Source organism: Otolemur garnettii, unplaced genomic scaffold (assembly GCF_000181295.1).
Source record: "Otolemur garnettii isolate 467f Iridium unplaced genomic scaffold, OtoGar3 scaffold00009, whole genome shotgun sequence".
Taxonomy (NCBI): Eukaryota; Metazoa; Chordata; class Mammalia; order Primates; family Galagidae; genus Otolemur; species Otolemur garnettii.
Window position 1 is genome coordinate 31,143,460 of NW_003852404.1, and position 13,343 is coordinate 31,156,802.

At 36.7% G+C, this 13,343-nt stretch overlaps 2 protein-coding genes across 4 annotated transcripts in view; one reads left to right on the forward strand and one right to left on the reverse strand.

Moving 5' to 3' along the window:
- Positions 1-6,031: 6,031 nt before the first annotated feature.
- CGGBP1 (CGG triplet repeat binding protein 1) lies at positions 6,032-9,101 on the reverse strand. Its single transcript, XM_012801590.2, has 2 exons — positions 8,310-9,101; positions 6,032-6,628 (listed from the first exon to the last, which is right to left on the reverse strand). Exon 2 carries the CDS (start codon positions 6,607-6,609, stop codon positions 6,106-6,108), a length of 504 nt encoding a protein of 167 aa, XP_012657044.1. The 5' UTR covers positions 6,610-6,628; positions 8,310-9,101; the 3' UTR covers positions 6,032-6,105.
- Positions 9,102-9,582: 481 nt separating this feature from the next.
- Positions 9,583-13,343, forward strand: part of ZNF654 (zinc finger protein 654) — an 87,215-nt gene continuing 83,454 nt past the window's right edge. Inside the window, exon 1 of one of the 3 annotated variants that reach the window (XM_003783931.3) lies at positions 9,583-9,824. Coding sequence is in view for 2 of the 3 variants with exons in the window: in XM_023509708.1 (XP_023365476.1) it covers positions 9,618-9,824 (207 nt within the window). In the remaining variant the exon portion in view is untranslated. The remainder of the gene's footprint in view (positions 9,825-13,343) is intronic. The other 2 variants (XM_023509708.1, XM_023509707.1) reach the window with 2 other exon arrangements.

Consider the following 13,343-nt stretch of genomic DNA (forward strand, 5'->3'; position numbering starts at 1 on the left):
CAGTGAGCTATGATGGCACCATTGCACTGTATGTGGGGCAACACAACAAGACTCTGCCTGGGAAAAAAAAAGACTTTTAGGGTTATTCAAAATTGTGTTTCCAAGTCCCACCCGTGTATACAGGGATTCCATTCAGCTATTAGTTTGTTAAATATGAAATGTCTGATTTCAAAATCACAAGATTAGTTTATTATATTTCAAACAAGAACCAGTACAATTAATCAAAGTATGAGCTTTAACACCATTTTGCCATCTCAGTGGTAGCTTGTGTATGCCAGTAGCAAAGAAGTCTGGAGAACGAGTGGTGATGGAATTGCAAAAGACATTTTTCAGAGCTTGTTGAGAATTGAGTATCTTTCCTTGCAAGAAGTCACAGAGAGATAAAAGAAATAGTACAATCATAAACTTAAAACAAGACATTAGAAATAAATCTTCAGAAACAATCTTTAAGTTAAAAGCAGTATAAAATTAGTGGACAGTAGGTTATGAAAACTTTAATATAAAATAATATATATTACATTTATTTTTCTAGAGGTCTCTCTTCCCAGTCCGCTTTCCTCTGACCTGAACTTGTTTTTCTCTAAGTCCAATACAACAGTTATCCTAAGATGTCTCTTTGCTTTACTGCTTTTGAGGCAGTATTTATATTATAAATACAATGAAAAATAATGTACGGTGGGATCTCACCTAACGTGCACAATGCAAGGGTACATTTCAGAATAACTATATTATAAATGTTTCAGCACAAAAAAAATAAGCAAATGAGGTGATGGTTATAAAAATCAGTGTGATTTAAGCATTCCACATTGTAAATCAAATCATCACATCGTACCCCATAAATGTATAGTTATGATTTAACAAAAATTACATTAAGAAACATAATGTAAAGCCACATTATATATTAAGGAACAAGAGTGAGAAAAAAACTACACTTCTTAATACAACTCTAGATTCTGAAAGACCAAATAGTGTACTGTGATTTATATTTATGGAATAATGTCTTTAAAATTATCAGACAAAATTATTTTCAACCTGGAAACCCAAACATTCAATTAATCATGAGAGAATGATGAAGTTATTTTTAGTCATGCAAGATGTAAAAAATATCACTTCCATGCCTTCTTCCTTAGGAAGCTGTTGGAGGATATACTTAAGGTAAGCAATGGATTAGCAAGGCTTTGGATATAGGGTAAAGGGAAAGATCTAGCCAGAAAAGCAGCAAAGCAAAGGATATCCCAGGATAACCACTACATTGAACTAGAGAAAAACAAGTTCGGATTTGACCAGGAAAAAAGAAGGCTGGTAAAGGAGGTGTCCAGGAAAATAAATGGAATTCATAGTTTATTTGACATATATAAGCCTTAGGCAAGATTATTTGTAGGTATTTGCCAAAACCCTTCAAGCATTTAGAAAAAAAGTAAAACAGAAAGCAGAGGAGAAAGATAAAATTATCAACTTTAGGAAAGACTGAAAAATTGCACGAGAAGGGACATAATCATGACAGATTATTTGGTTCAATGGTAACATCATTTACATGGCCATAAAAATGGAAACACTGTATACTAATGTGAACTACATAAAAATTAAAATCTTATAGTGAGGAAGTAGGGGATGATGATGAAAAAAAAATCTTCATTTTAAGCATTATGTATAAAACTGGTAAATAAAAAATGGTAGATAAGCACATTATTTATTAATATGAAATAAGTTTCAGAAGAAACAGCTCAGAGTTTACAATAGTTGATTCTGGTTGGGAAGTGGAATACAATAGGGAAGGGTGAGGCAGGTGTTACTGATTATAAATCATGTCGTATTACCTGATTTTAAAAACTACGTGGACATATTGCTTTGACAAAAATAATAAATTTAAAAATACACAAGGAAATAAAATGATACCAAAATATGGTGAATATGATTTTAAAACATATATATCAAAGTTATTTTCTAAAAGTAGCATGACATTGATACTCTGTATTAGCAGTTCTCAACCTGTGGGTCGCGACCCCTTTGGGGGGGTCTCCTGCATTATCAGATATTTACATTATGATTCATAACAGTAGCAAAGTTACAGTTATGAAGTAGCAACGAAAATAATTTTACGGTGGGGGGTCACCACATGAGGAACTGTATTAAAGGGTCACGGCGTTAGGAAGGTTGAGAACCACTGCATCTAGTCTTAAGAATACTACAGTGAAGTCAATCAGGTACTTACAGCATTAGCCTCATTGCTATCACCAATTAACAGACACAGAAGTCAAAGTAAGAGACATTTAATATTCACCTACTGAGTTTAATTGCCCAACAACAGTCCCAGAATGTTTTATTTTAAAAGGTATTTCTATAGAAACGCAGAACTCAGAGTCATGTGCATGTATGAGGCGAAGATACTAGACGTAGCACTCTGGCAATATTTGAAGACTGAATTACAAAAATCTGCTTCATTTTGTGGGTACACCTAAAAAAATGATACAAAAGAGATATAACTAGTAGAAAAATAAAACTCAATTAGTAAAATTCTGTTGCAGATTTTGAAATTATTAAATATATTTATCATCCACTCACAAAATAAAATGTGCTTTCAAAAACTTCTGAAACAAATGTTTTTTTGAAATTTATTTCTAAAAGTCACAGAGACAAAACTTTAAAAGCTACACATTTATACTAAAGATACATGCATGAGCAAAAAAAAAAAGCATGGTGATACAAAAATGAACATAGTAAAATTTCAATTAATACAGTATTCAGATACAAGTAGAATACCACTAGGTAAGAATTTTATTTACCTCAGAAATCTATGATAGTACGGGTTGAGATAAACCAAAGTTGAGGATAGCCACTTCACTCTTCACATTTTAATCAGTGCTGACCAAAAGCTGTTTATTTTAGGCTAAGATTTCCAGGGAAATTATAGAAGGAATTTTCTGTCATAAATCAAATTAACATGTTTTAAGGTGATGTCTTCATTTAATGGCAATTGGGGCAAGTCAAACCATGAAAAGCCCTTACAAAGACTAAGCACCAAATAATGAATTGTTTGTGGCTATTGTTCTGGCCCACCTTAAATTTTATTTTGCTTATGTATGCTTCCATTAACATTCATGCGCAAATTCTTTCAGGCAAAACTTTTAACAAGGAATTTTCAGCCTGGAGATCTTGTCAACTGTACTTAGTTTTTAAGCAATTACTACTTTCAGAACAATCCCAAATTGATACTTAAGTGGTTAAAATTTTAAGATGCAGAAATTTTTCTTTGAAGTTTTCTGGTCCCTAAAAATTCAGCAGGGCCAAATATATTAACTGGAAGTAGCTTTTTTTTTTTTTTTTTCTTAGAAAAAAGTCTTAAAGGTGATAATGGATAAAACAACTATATAGGCTCTCATACACAATCTTTCTAAATTTTCACCCTGTAAGAAATGATTATAATGTCCTTCAGACTTGCTATATGCCCCATATTCAAAAAGAAAGCCAGCAAAGAATTCAACATTTCAACAAGCTAGGAACTATTTACTGTAAGCATATTGTGAAATTCTGGAAGACATACTACCATACTGAGAAAACACTATTAACAGGTAAGCATGTATTGAAGAAGGCAGTTTATAAATGAAACATTACAAATCTTATGTTTATGCATACAACTTATAAAACAGAAGTTGCTATTTTTCCAATAATATAGCATCACACAAACACTATATAGTTAAGACTGAAAGCTTCTGTACACATGTTCACTACACCTCCAAAGCAGCATGTGCCTCTTAGACATTCTCATTTGCTATCTAACATATGCCAATCATGGTTTCAGGGATTTGTACCAACCAGTTTGAGCAAGCTACAACAATCATTCTGCCTTATTTAACTATGAGACAAAGTTAACCAGTTTAAGGGAATGAAAGTTTCATAATCAGTAAAGAAACATTAATATTAAATACCCACAACAGAATGGAAAATGCTTCTAAGGACATGATATAATCCTAACAGAATGGACTATGCCCCTAGATATAGTAAATGTGGGAATAATTGGGAGCCTGAAAAAAATACAGCAAGATAAGTGGGACCTAAATGATTATCCAATCAGTAATAACTACTAGAAAATTAAATATGAATTACTTATGTTTTTTTAATGCAACATCATCCAGTTTACTGCTTAGGACTATTCAAAGCTGTTCTGCCACTACATTTTGCTTTAGTGCAAATTAATATCCAAATAGGGAGCAATCTGAATCACATGGAATTTCAAAAACAGAATGATTGTGTATCTAAATTACTGTATTCTGAAAATAGGGCTGTAAAACTCAATTACCTTCTTAAGACCTTCTACTATCTTAGATAATTCAAATTCAACATGGTTGCCTGCAAATTCTTTTCTAGAAGTAAAAGCAAAACATTTTGATTATGTTTTGCTGCTGGTCTCCTCATATGTGTATGTCATCAACAAAAGCACTACTCAAGGCATTTATTGTGCTACTTTAACATAACTGAACATGAGAAAAATTGACGGTTCAAATTTTAACAAGTGATTTTTTTTTCTGGTGGCAGGCTTATTTTTCAATCAAAATCAAAAAATCAAATGGTCAGTTTGACAACATGAATTAGGAACTTAAATCTAAAAAAAGTTAAGACATGTAAAGTTGTTTCTGAAAAATACAAAATCTAACCTTTTCTCATTAACTTTGGCTTTTTTTTAAATGAAAATTTGTAGTAAAAATCAAAGATAACTCTGTCTAAGTCATATAGGGCATCATGTGTCAGTGCTCTATAATAGAAATATCTCTTATAAATATTTTTAACTTGAATGTCAAACAATTTAAGATTTTTTAAATTAAAGCTCTAGTCCAAGTTTTCAGCTGTTATGTTTTTTAAAAAATATAATTTGGGGCTCTGATAGAGAGGACTTAGCTGAGCTAAGCTACTTTGACACCCTTCAAGGACAGCAAGATTCAGATTGAAATCATTTCCTGAACTCCGCTGACCTTTAACAGAATTGATTATTTCCTCACCCAGTTATGCAGGATACTGCCAGATATTCACTACAAAAATCTTGTCAGAATTTCTAGACAATTGTTTACCATCTATGTTTAAAAACCTTGTCCCACCAGAGGCAAAGCAGATAAAAGTGAAAGTAAACTTGTTTCTACTCTACTTATCTAAGTAAACTCTTATAAAATCATATGGAAAAATTAATGTATAGAAAGTAATTTAGTTATTATCAGACATTAGCCAAAAAGTCATTACTAATTGTCTGTAAAAAGAAAAAACTCAACCATAAATTTCCTACTTGTTTAAAAAGAAATGCCAATTTTCAAGTCTTTTATAACAGTAAGACATAAAAAAAGTTTGCAAACTCAAGTTGATACTGAAATTCAACACTATGGTTCAAAAATCTGAGTTCCTAGTAAGAGACTAAAATCTTGTCACGGCAAAATTCTCTATGGCTCTTGGCACTGACATTAAATGAAAGATTTTAGTCTTTTGGTCACTTGAAACTGCTATAAATGTAATAAGCCTTTAAAAAGGGGGAAAAAAGTGAAAAATTGAAGTATAGTTAACTACATAATATACAAGTAAAACATAGTTTGAAATAAACAGTCATTTCTGCTAGGAATCGGAATCTGAAGATGTAAGAACAGTTTCCCACTGCCCCTTCCTTTTTGAAGAGGATCTTCTGATCAGAAATAATTTCTCTAAGTTACTGTGAGTGGTGTCGCCTGGCAGCAGCTTCAATTTCCTAGGCTAGTCTTCGAGAAATTAAGCAATTTCACAAGCAATAATCATACATGGCAACAGGGTAAAAAAGCAGGGCAGTTCATCCATGCACAAACATTTCAGGAGAAAAACCATCAATTTTAAAGATAACCATCAGGTTTCAGGCATCCTAGCACCCTCTAAACCTAAGTTTTGCTTTATAACATTGGTGACTAAAATTAACAAGTTTTGCAGTGAGGATTTTTTTTTTTTTTTTTTTTTTGCCTGCAACTATATACACATTGCAAAACTATTCTGCATCACATGATTTTAAATGAAATAAATATAAAAATGAACCACACAATCAACACGTAACTTTAATACTCCACATTATTTATCTTGATCACAATGGTGGTAACCTCCTTGTCAACAATCTTGTGAGTTGAGGAGCTGATTTTCATTCTCATATCCATCAGGAAGATAGGCTCTCCGCAGCTGGTCTGATTTAGGTATGGAGCCTCCATTCTTCACATGGCGAGACAGGAAAGCACGGACTGCTGGGTGATCAGCCTTCTCAAGTGGGATGTTGGCTTCCAGACACATTTTCACAAAGTCCTGGATAACACTGACTTTCTCCGTTTGTGCAGTACTGTTGCACTGAAGAGATGCAGTTAGGGGCCTCTGCTTCTTTCTCACATTCTGCTCTTCAAATTCTGCCTTCCTCTTGGTATGAGTCTTTGACTTGAGGTGGTCACTAATGGCAGACTTGCGCACATGATTCAGAACCACATTGCAAGAAGTGCAGAAGAGTTTTCCTCCATCTTCGTGAAGCTCACCTCCAAACTCAGAGACTCGATCCAGGGGCGTCACATACAATGCAGTCTTAGAACGGTTTCTAGCAGGTGGTGCTGTTACCACAAATCGTTCCATTCTGACTTTGGATAAGATTCTTTTAAGACAAGAGAAGAAAAGATACATGTTATAACAACAGCTCATTCTGCAAGTAATTAACAATAAAGGCAGGTTATAAGCACTCTAGGACATAAAGACTTCAAAAAACTTAATTCAAATTAATAGATCTGTGTCCAGTAAGTTTTAACTTATCCAAAATATATAAGGGAAGGCAAAACTAGAGCAAGTTACTAAATTATGACTAGGTACATTCCTTGATTTTTATGAAAATTCAAATAAATTAGAGTTATGAAGAAAGAACTCAAACTATCCCAGATGTAATTATCTTTTAGGAAAACCTAATAACAGCTTAACATTTATAGTGTCAATTACATTATTCTTATCCACTTTAGGTACATATTCAAGTTTAAAAGAGTTTCTTTCCGGTTACAATTTTGGGGCTAATGATTCTAGGAACACAACTGTGGAGAGTTTATTTAAATAGGTGGGCATGAACTGGCGTAATTCTATATGAAGATGGACATAACTTCCAAAATTGTTCTAAGGAGTAAAAGAAGTAAAAACTAAGAAAGAACACAGACCAAATGCCATTAACAGCAACAAAAACATTAAATTTTTAGGCCAAAAATAGCTAAAGTATATTTTCCTTAAGTATTCTATAGGATGATAAGCTATGCACAGTGCTGTTTCTCATTAAAGCCTAATAATTACATTTGTTAATATTTGTTTCACTTACTAGTAATTTAGAATATCAAGAACATAATGTCTAGTCTATGACATAAGCTCAATCAAAACTTGAAGGAAAAAAATAAGCATCTTCACTAAGTGTCCAAGTATTTTAGAAGCAGCTTAAAAATCTCTCAATTTATCTTAATAATAAGCTTTTAAGATCCCTGGAACTTTACAGGCTGTGAAACCTTGAGTTAATGAACACATATTTTAGTAGGTGACTGACAAAGGGTCTTTCAGTCTTCATTGTTCCCTGGGGCTGTGGCTTTGGGGAACCAATTTTGTAATTAAGATGTGAGACATGAATAGTAATTCGATAGAATATATATACACACATATGTGTGTATATATATATGCAAAAGATTCCTAACTGTGCTCTGAAGGACTATGCTTCATGTAATCAGAAATAATGGAGTATTCCATTAATCCAGAAGAGAGAATAACTGCGGAACATGAAATCTCCTTTGAAAGAATTTTTAAATTGTCAATGTGTTAAGACACTCATGAACCCAATCCAGAAAATTTAACATTTCACAGAAATTCTGGAAGGTATAATGAAGCCTAGGTATTTTTTTTCCATTAAAGTCAAAACATTAAATATTTGCACTTGCTAATGCCTAAATCTCACTTTCGAAAAGTCTTCTATCTTTGAATATTTGGATATTAAATTTTAAAACAATAAGTACACAATTCTTTCTAGCATAAAATGCTCAATCTACTCGTGTTAATTTGAAAAGCATACTTTCCAGTGTCTGTCAACTTTCAAAAACTGTTTGCGTTACTGCAGAGGCAAATATCTACCCAGTAGAGGATGCTCGAGTTTACATTCCTGAAGAACAAAAAGTGTTTTCAATAAGAGATAGGGATATTTTAAACAAATGAGAAAGTTAAAAAGTTAAGAGCAAGAGTTAGCCAACGGAAGAGAAGCAGCAAGTCATCTACTAGATTAAAATAAAACTCAGTAGTAGTTTTCAAGTTTAAACGTTTACCCGATTAGTTTCCAGTTTTTTCGTCTTGATATTCAGTAGTGAAAAGTCTCCAGTGCAAAACCAGAGATTCATCAAATCCTGAAACTTTCTGTTTGTTCAAACCCGGAGATGCCTTCGAATCAGTTTTTCAACAAGTGGTGGTGGGGAAATAGTTTCTGGGCTTGCACCCTATCTTCCCTGCCGTGCTGGGAAGTCATGCCTTTACTCTAAAATGCGGAAAACAAATGGAAAGAAAAAAAGGGGGAGGGGAAAAGAAAAAAGGGCGGATGAAAAGACGAACAAGCACGTCAACAACAGCCACCACGCAGGTGACTCTAAAATCGCTCTTCAGGTAACTCCACACCACAAACCCGATCTCAACGTTAACCCAACACTTCCCCTCCCAGTTCCTTCTTGGTTGTCGGCCCCGCTTTGCACCTCCTCGCGCTCCCCAGGCCCCGGGGTTCGGCGAGGGTGGGAGAGAGGCCCAGCGCGGGACGTTCCTGGCGTCTAGACTTCCCTCCTCCCGCGCCAAGCCCAACACGGCTGCCGCCCACCGCTCTGACCCCGCTAGCCGGGCAAGGCCGAGACCCAGCTGCCAGCAGTGGGCCCAGGAACTCAACAGCCGAGTTGGCGGCAGTCTCAGGGGAGGCGGCGGCAGAAGCCCGGTGGAGGCGGCCGCTGTCAGGCTTCCCGTCTCCTCCCTCTTCCTCCCGCAGACAACGGCACCCCGGCCCCGCCCCCGACTCCCGCTTCGGGACGGAAGGCCCCGGGCCCAGAGTCCGCAGCAACGGCCGGGCCCACCCTTGGCCTCCCTAGCTCCTCGGTACCGTAGGATCGAGGCCGCCGTTAGGGGAAGTAGATGAGACCCAGTCGGAAAGGAAAAGAGGAGGAGGAAAAGGAAAAGCAAGAGGACGAGTGAGGAGAACTCGTCGCTGCCGCCGTCGCCGCCGTTACCCGATCGAGCCCCGCGGCGGCCGCTGTGTCCCCCGCCGCGCCCCGTCCTCCTGCACCGCCTATGGTAGATCCCGTAGGCGGTCCCCAGCAACCGCCGAGCAACATTGACCAACAGACCGCTGATCTATCAAACAGACGGCTGAATTGACCAATAATAGTGGAAGGGCGGGCATAATAATAATTGGCGGCCAGCGTTATCCAATCAAAACTGTGGGCGTGGGTGGGCGGAGCCGGAAATAGAGGCCACCAGAGAGGCCCCTGTCCGGCTAGGGCGGAGGGAAGGGGGAGGGAACTAAAGGAGGAGGAGGTTAGCCGAGGCAGCTACAGCGGCGGCGGCGCAGGGGCTGGTACGCGCTGGGCGGCGAGAGCCTCATGGCGGAGGAAGAGAGCGACCAAGAGGCCGAACGCCTCGGAGAAGAGCTCGTGGCCATTGTGGAGTCCCCGCTGGGCCCTGTGGGGCTGAGATCCGTGGGCGACACCAGCGGCTGCAGTGGCGGTGGCGGCGGCGGCGGCGGCGGCGGTAGTGGCGGCGGCGGCGTTGGGATCAGCAGTCGGGATTACTGCCGACGCTTCTGTCAGGTGAGGCGCCCGTTGGTCGTCCCGACTTGTCACCCGGGTCCTGGGCCTCTCTGCGTCTTCTGGCCTTTTTGTACACACACTAATCTGGGCTGTGTCCAGTACTTGCTTCCCCAACCCAACAAGGAGGGTGAGGGTGAAGCTCCCCCCCTCCACCTATCCGGCTTGGGGTGGGGGGCGGGGAGCAGGACTGGGGTGACCCGCGGGTTTAGGGTTGTTAAGAAAGTGAGAGTTGGTCGTGGGTGGAGGGGCTAGAGAGAAGGAGGTTCAACTGGCTAGAAAGCTCTGTCCTGACATGTCTCTCCTACCCCAAACAGACCCTTTCTTGCTCGAGAGTCCCTCCTTTCTTATGTTTCTTACCTTGGTCCTTCTCACCTCGTTTGGAACCTCTGATAACAATTTCTGCTTCTTCTCCTGTGTCCCTTGCCCCCCGCCCCCGCATTTTTCTCTCTTTGCGAATAGGAGGTATGCCATCTCTCTACAACCTCCTCTCCTGTCATCGTCACCCTTCCCCCTCTGCTAGGGTCTCCTGTCATCCCTTCACAAGATCCCGCTGGGCCAGTTCTCCAATTGGCTTAAGCGCTGACCCACGGTGATTTAGTTACTTTTTCGGGTGTGGGGAGGCGGGTGTTAAGGCAAAGTGATTGTCATCTTTTCTTCTCTCTCTCTCTTTTTTTTTACTTTCTTCCCTTGACACGCTCTTTTCTAATTAACTGCTCGTGGAGAAAGTCATTTTCCTGAAAGTCTTGTTTTGGTTACATCATCAAGCTCCCTTATCCTTTAAATTACAATGTATTTTATTTAGTCTGTAAAATACAGTGTCTGAGCAATGACAGTACATTATTTACTCAGTTCACTGACACCAGAATTTGATGGTGTTTAAAGTGTTTGTAATCAGATATTATAGATCTAAAGTACTTGTTTGAGGGTAAAGTTTGTGTAGTCTGCATTCTCATCTATGTACATTTATAATTTACATGTTTTGTTGTCATTCATAACATTCTTTGTAAATCATTTTGAAAAAAATATTTACACCTTTTCCCATTATATCCCTTTTAGAATTTATTATCTTGGATTTATTAGGGTTCAAATCCTGGTTCCACCACTTTCTAGCTGTGTTGCTGGGGACCAGTTACAGAACCTCTCTGTGCCTCAGTTTCCTCTTCTGCCAAATAGGGATAATAGTTAAATTTAAATGAGTAAATTTCTAAAGAGTTTGCATTAGTTAGTTATTGATTTCATTATGGTAACAGGTAGGAAAGAAAGTTAATGAGAAGTGAGCATCATGTTTGTAAACATTTGATCTTTTGCCATTTCAAGCACTGAAAGAAAAAGCATGGAGTTGACATTTTCAGGTTAAGTTTTCGGTGCTTTAGTTCAAATTGTGTTTTGACTTTATTTTTGTCCCAGTGTCTTATAGGTTGGTTTGAAGGTTGAAATTGTCTTGCTATTATAAAGGGTGTGTCAGTTTCTTTGGCTTTGTATTCTATTTAGTGACTTTCTTGAAATATGTTTTTATTTTGATAATGGGCATTCACTGTATTTAAAAGTTAAGTGTCTTATTTTCAGAGCAATTGTTTTCTATACCTGTTACACTTAGTATGCTATTGGTAGACTTTGTGCCTACAGGAATTTTGAAGTTCTGAAAATTAGGATACAGTTGATACATTTAATATATTTAAGTTCAGAAAATCTTTTTCTGTTTTGCTTTTTATATCATTAAAAGCAATTTCTGGTTACATTTAGCTTAGCTAATTTACTTGCTCAAATAACCCTTGATTGCTGTAGAATTTGAAATTTTGAGAGTCAGAACATTTTTGAAGAACTTTTAACTATTATTGCTTCTTGAACTCATTTTTTAAAACAAAGTTAGCCTATGAAATACAGTCAATAGTGACAGTAAAAGATGTTAACAACGAAACAAATGAATACTGTTACATAAAATTTCACTACCTTTTGAATATCCAAGGAAATAAAAGTAAACAGTAAAAACTTAATGAACATTTATTTTACATTCCTAAACTATGAGTGTTACTGCTGTCATACTGTTATGTTAGTTTACCTGAAATCTCATTACATATTATATAATTCTCTAGATTGCCAACATATCTGTTCTTAGGGTTTCTGTCCATTTTGTGGGTGATCTTTGTGAAATATTTTTTTCACATTAAAACTTTTAGATGGAATAAAAATTACTTTTATGAAATTGAAGTTTATCTACCTATTAATAAAATTCTACTATACATATTCTGTTTTATTTGCCAGTAAGGTAAGCAGCGGATTGTATAATCTAATTCCCAACATAGTTTATTTTTAAATATTTGATTTTCTAATATTTATTGAGGGTAATAGTAAGCATTAATATTTAGTATTAAAATCAATTTCAATTTATTAGTAAATGACTTAATCATGAGTAATCCATTAAAATGGATGGTATGCACTTGAGTTGGTGACACTTAACTAAATATAGGCATTATACACACTGTCTGATGGTGTTGAGAAGAAAGGCTCTAATTTATTTTCCTTCTTTTAGAGGGAAATATGAATCAAATTTCTTGGCAGTTAGTTGTGTGGGTGAAGGGAGAGAGGAAGGAACTCTTCTTTTTAAGAGAGGTTCTTTCGTTTACCACTAGGAGAAGTAAAACAGAAGATAAATGGGGTAATGTTAGACTAACTCACCTTATTACAACCTCCCTTAGCTCTTGTTGGGATAATGTTAGGCTAACTCACCTTATTAACAACCTTCCAGTGCTTTAGTGCACTGTCAATAAATGCTATAGAACTGGCCCTTAACTGATACCTAATTTGCTTTGAAGATGCAAGGTAGGCGAAAGTAACTTTTATTGAGGGCCTTCAGATAGCTAAAAGTTACACAGTTGAAATTGAGACTTGAAGGTGTTAATTTGTCTTGGTTTCAGATAGGTAGAGAATCTGGGATTTGAACCCAGTTTTCAGTTTCTACTGAAAGGCAGATTGAAATTACAAATAAATTTTCAAATATTGTAGAGGGAATTTTCTTTCTTTATCTCTCTCTCTCTCTCTTCCTTTTGCAAGTGCTGCAAAGAGAAAAAAATTACTGAATGTACTCAGAGAATCATGGATGAAAAGTTCAAAAAGTACTCTCTCATCATGCCATGATAGTAAAAAATATTTCAAGAACCAGATCTTTATTGTCACTCTGATTTGTTAAGTCCTATGATCATTTCTCCAATTCCTTAAGGTTTAATAATTCAACTTTGTCACCAAATATATTGAGACTTTTTTTGCCATTAATTGATTATAAACTAAGCAAGTAGGTACTTTATTCTCATTCAGTGACAGGGTAAACATAGTGAGTAATAAATATTTCTGGAAATACTTTGATATCTTAATTAAAATATACTTTAAATTACTTCATACTGCAATGGAGTTAATAGTCATCCATGAGGATGTCATGAGCATAAAATGAAAGAATGAACATGAAGTGCTTAGTACTGTACCTACCATATAGATAGACTTAAAGAGATAGATGCTATTAATATT

What these genes read in the sequence shown, in the direction of transcription:
- CGGBP1 (XM_012801590.2), bottom strand. Translation starts at nt 6,609, where the DNA reads ATGGAACGATTTGTGGTAACAGCACCACCTGCTAGAAACCGTTCTAAG.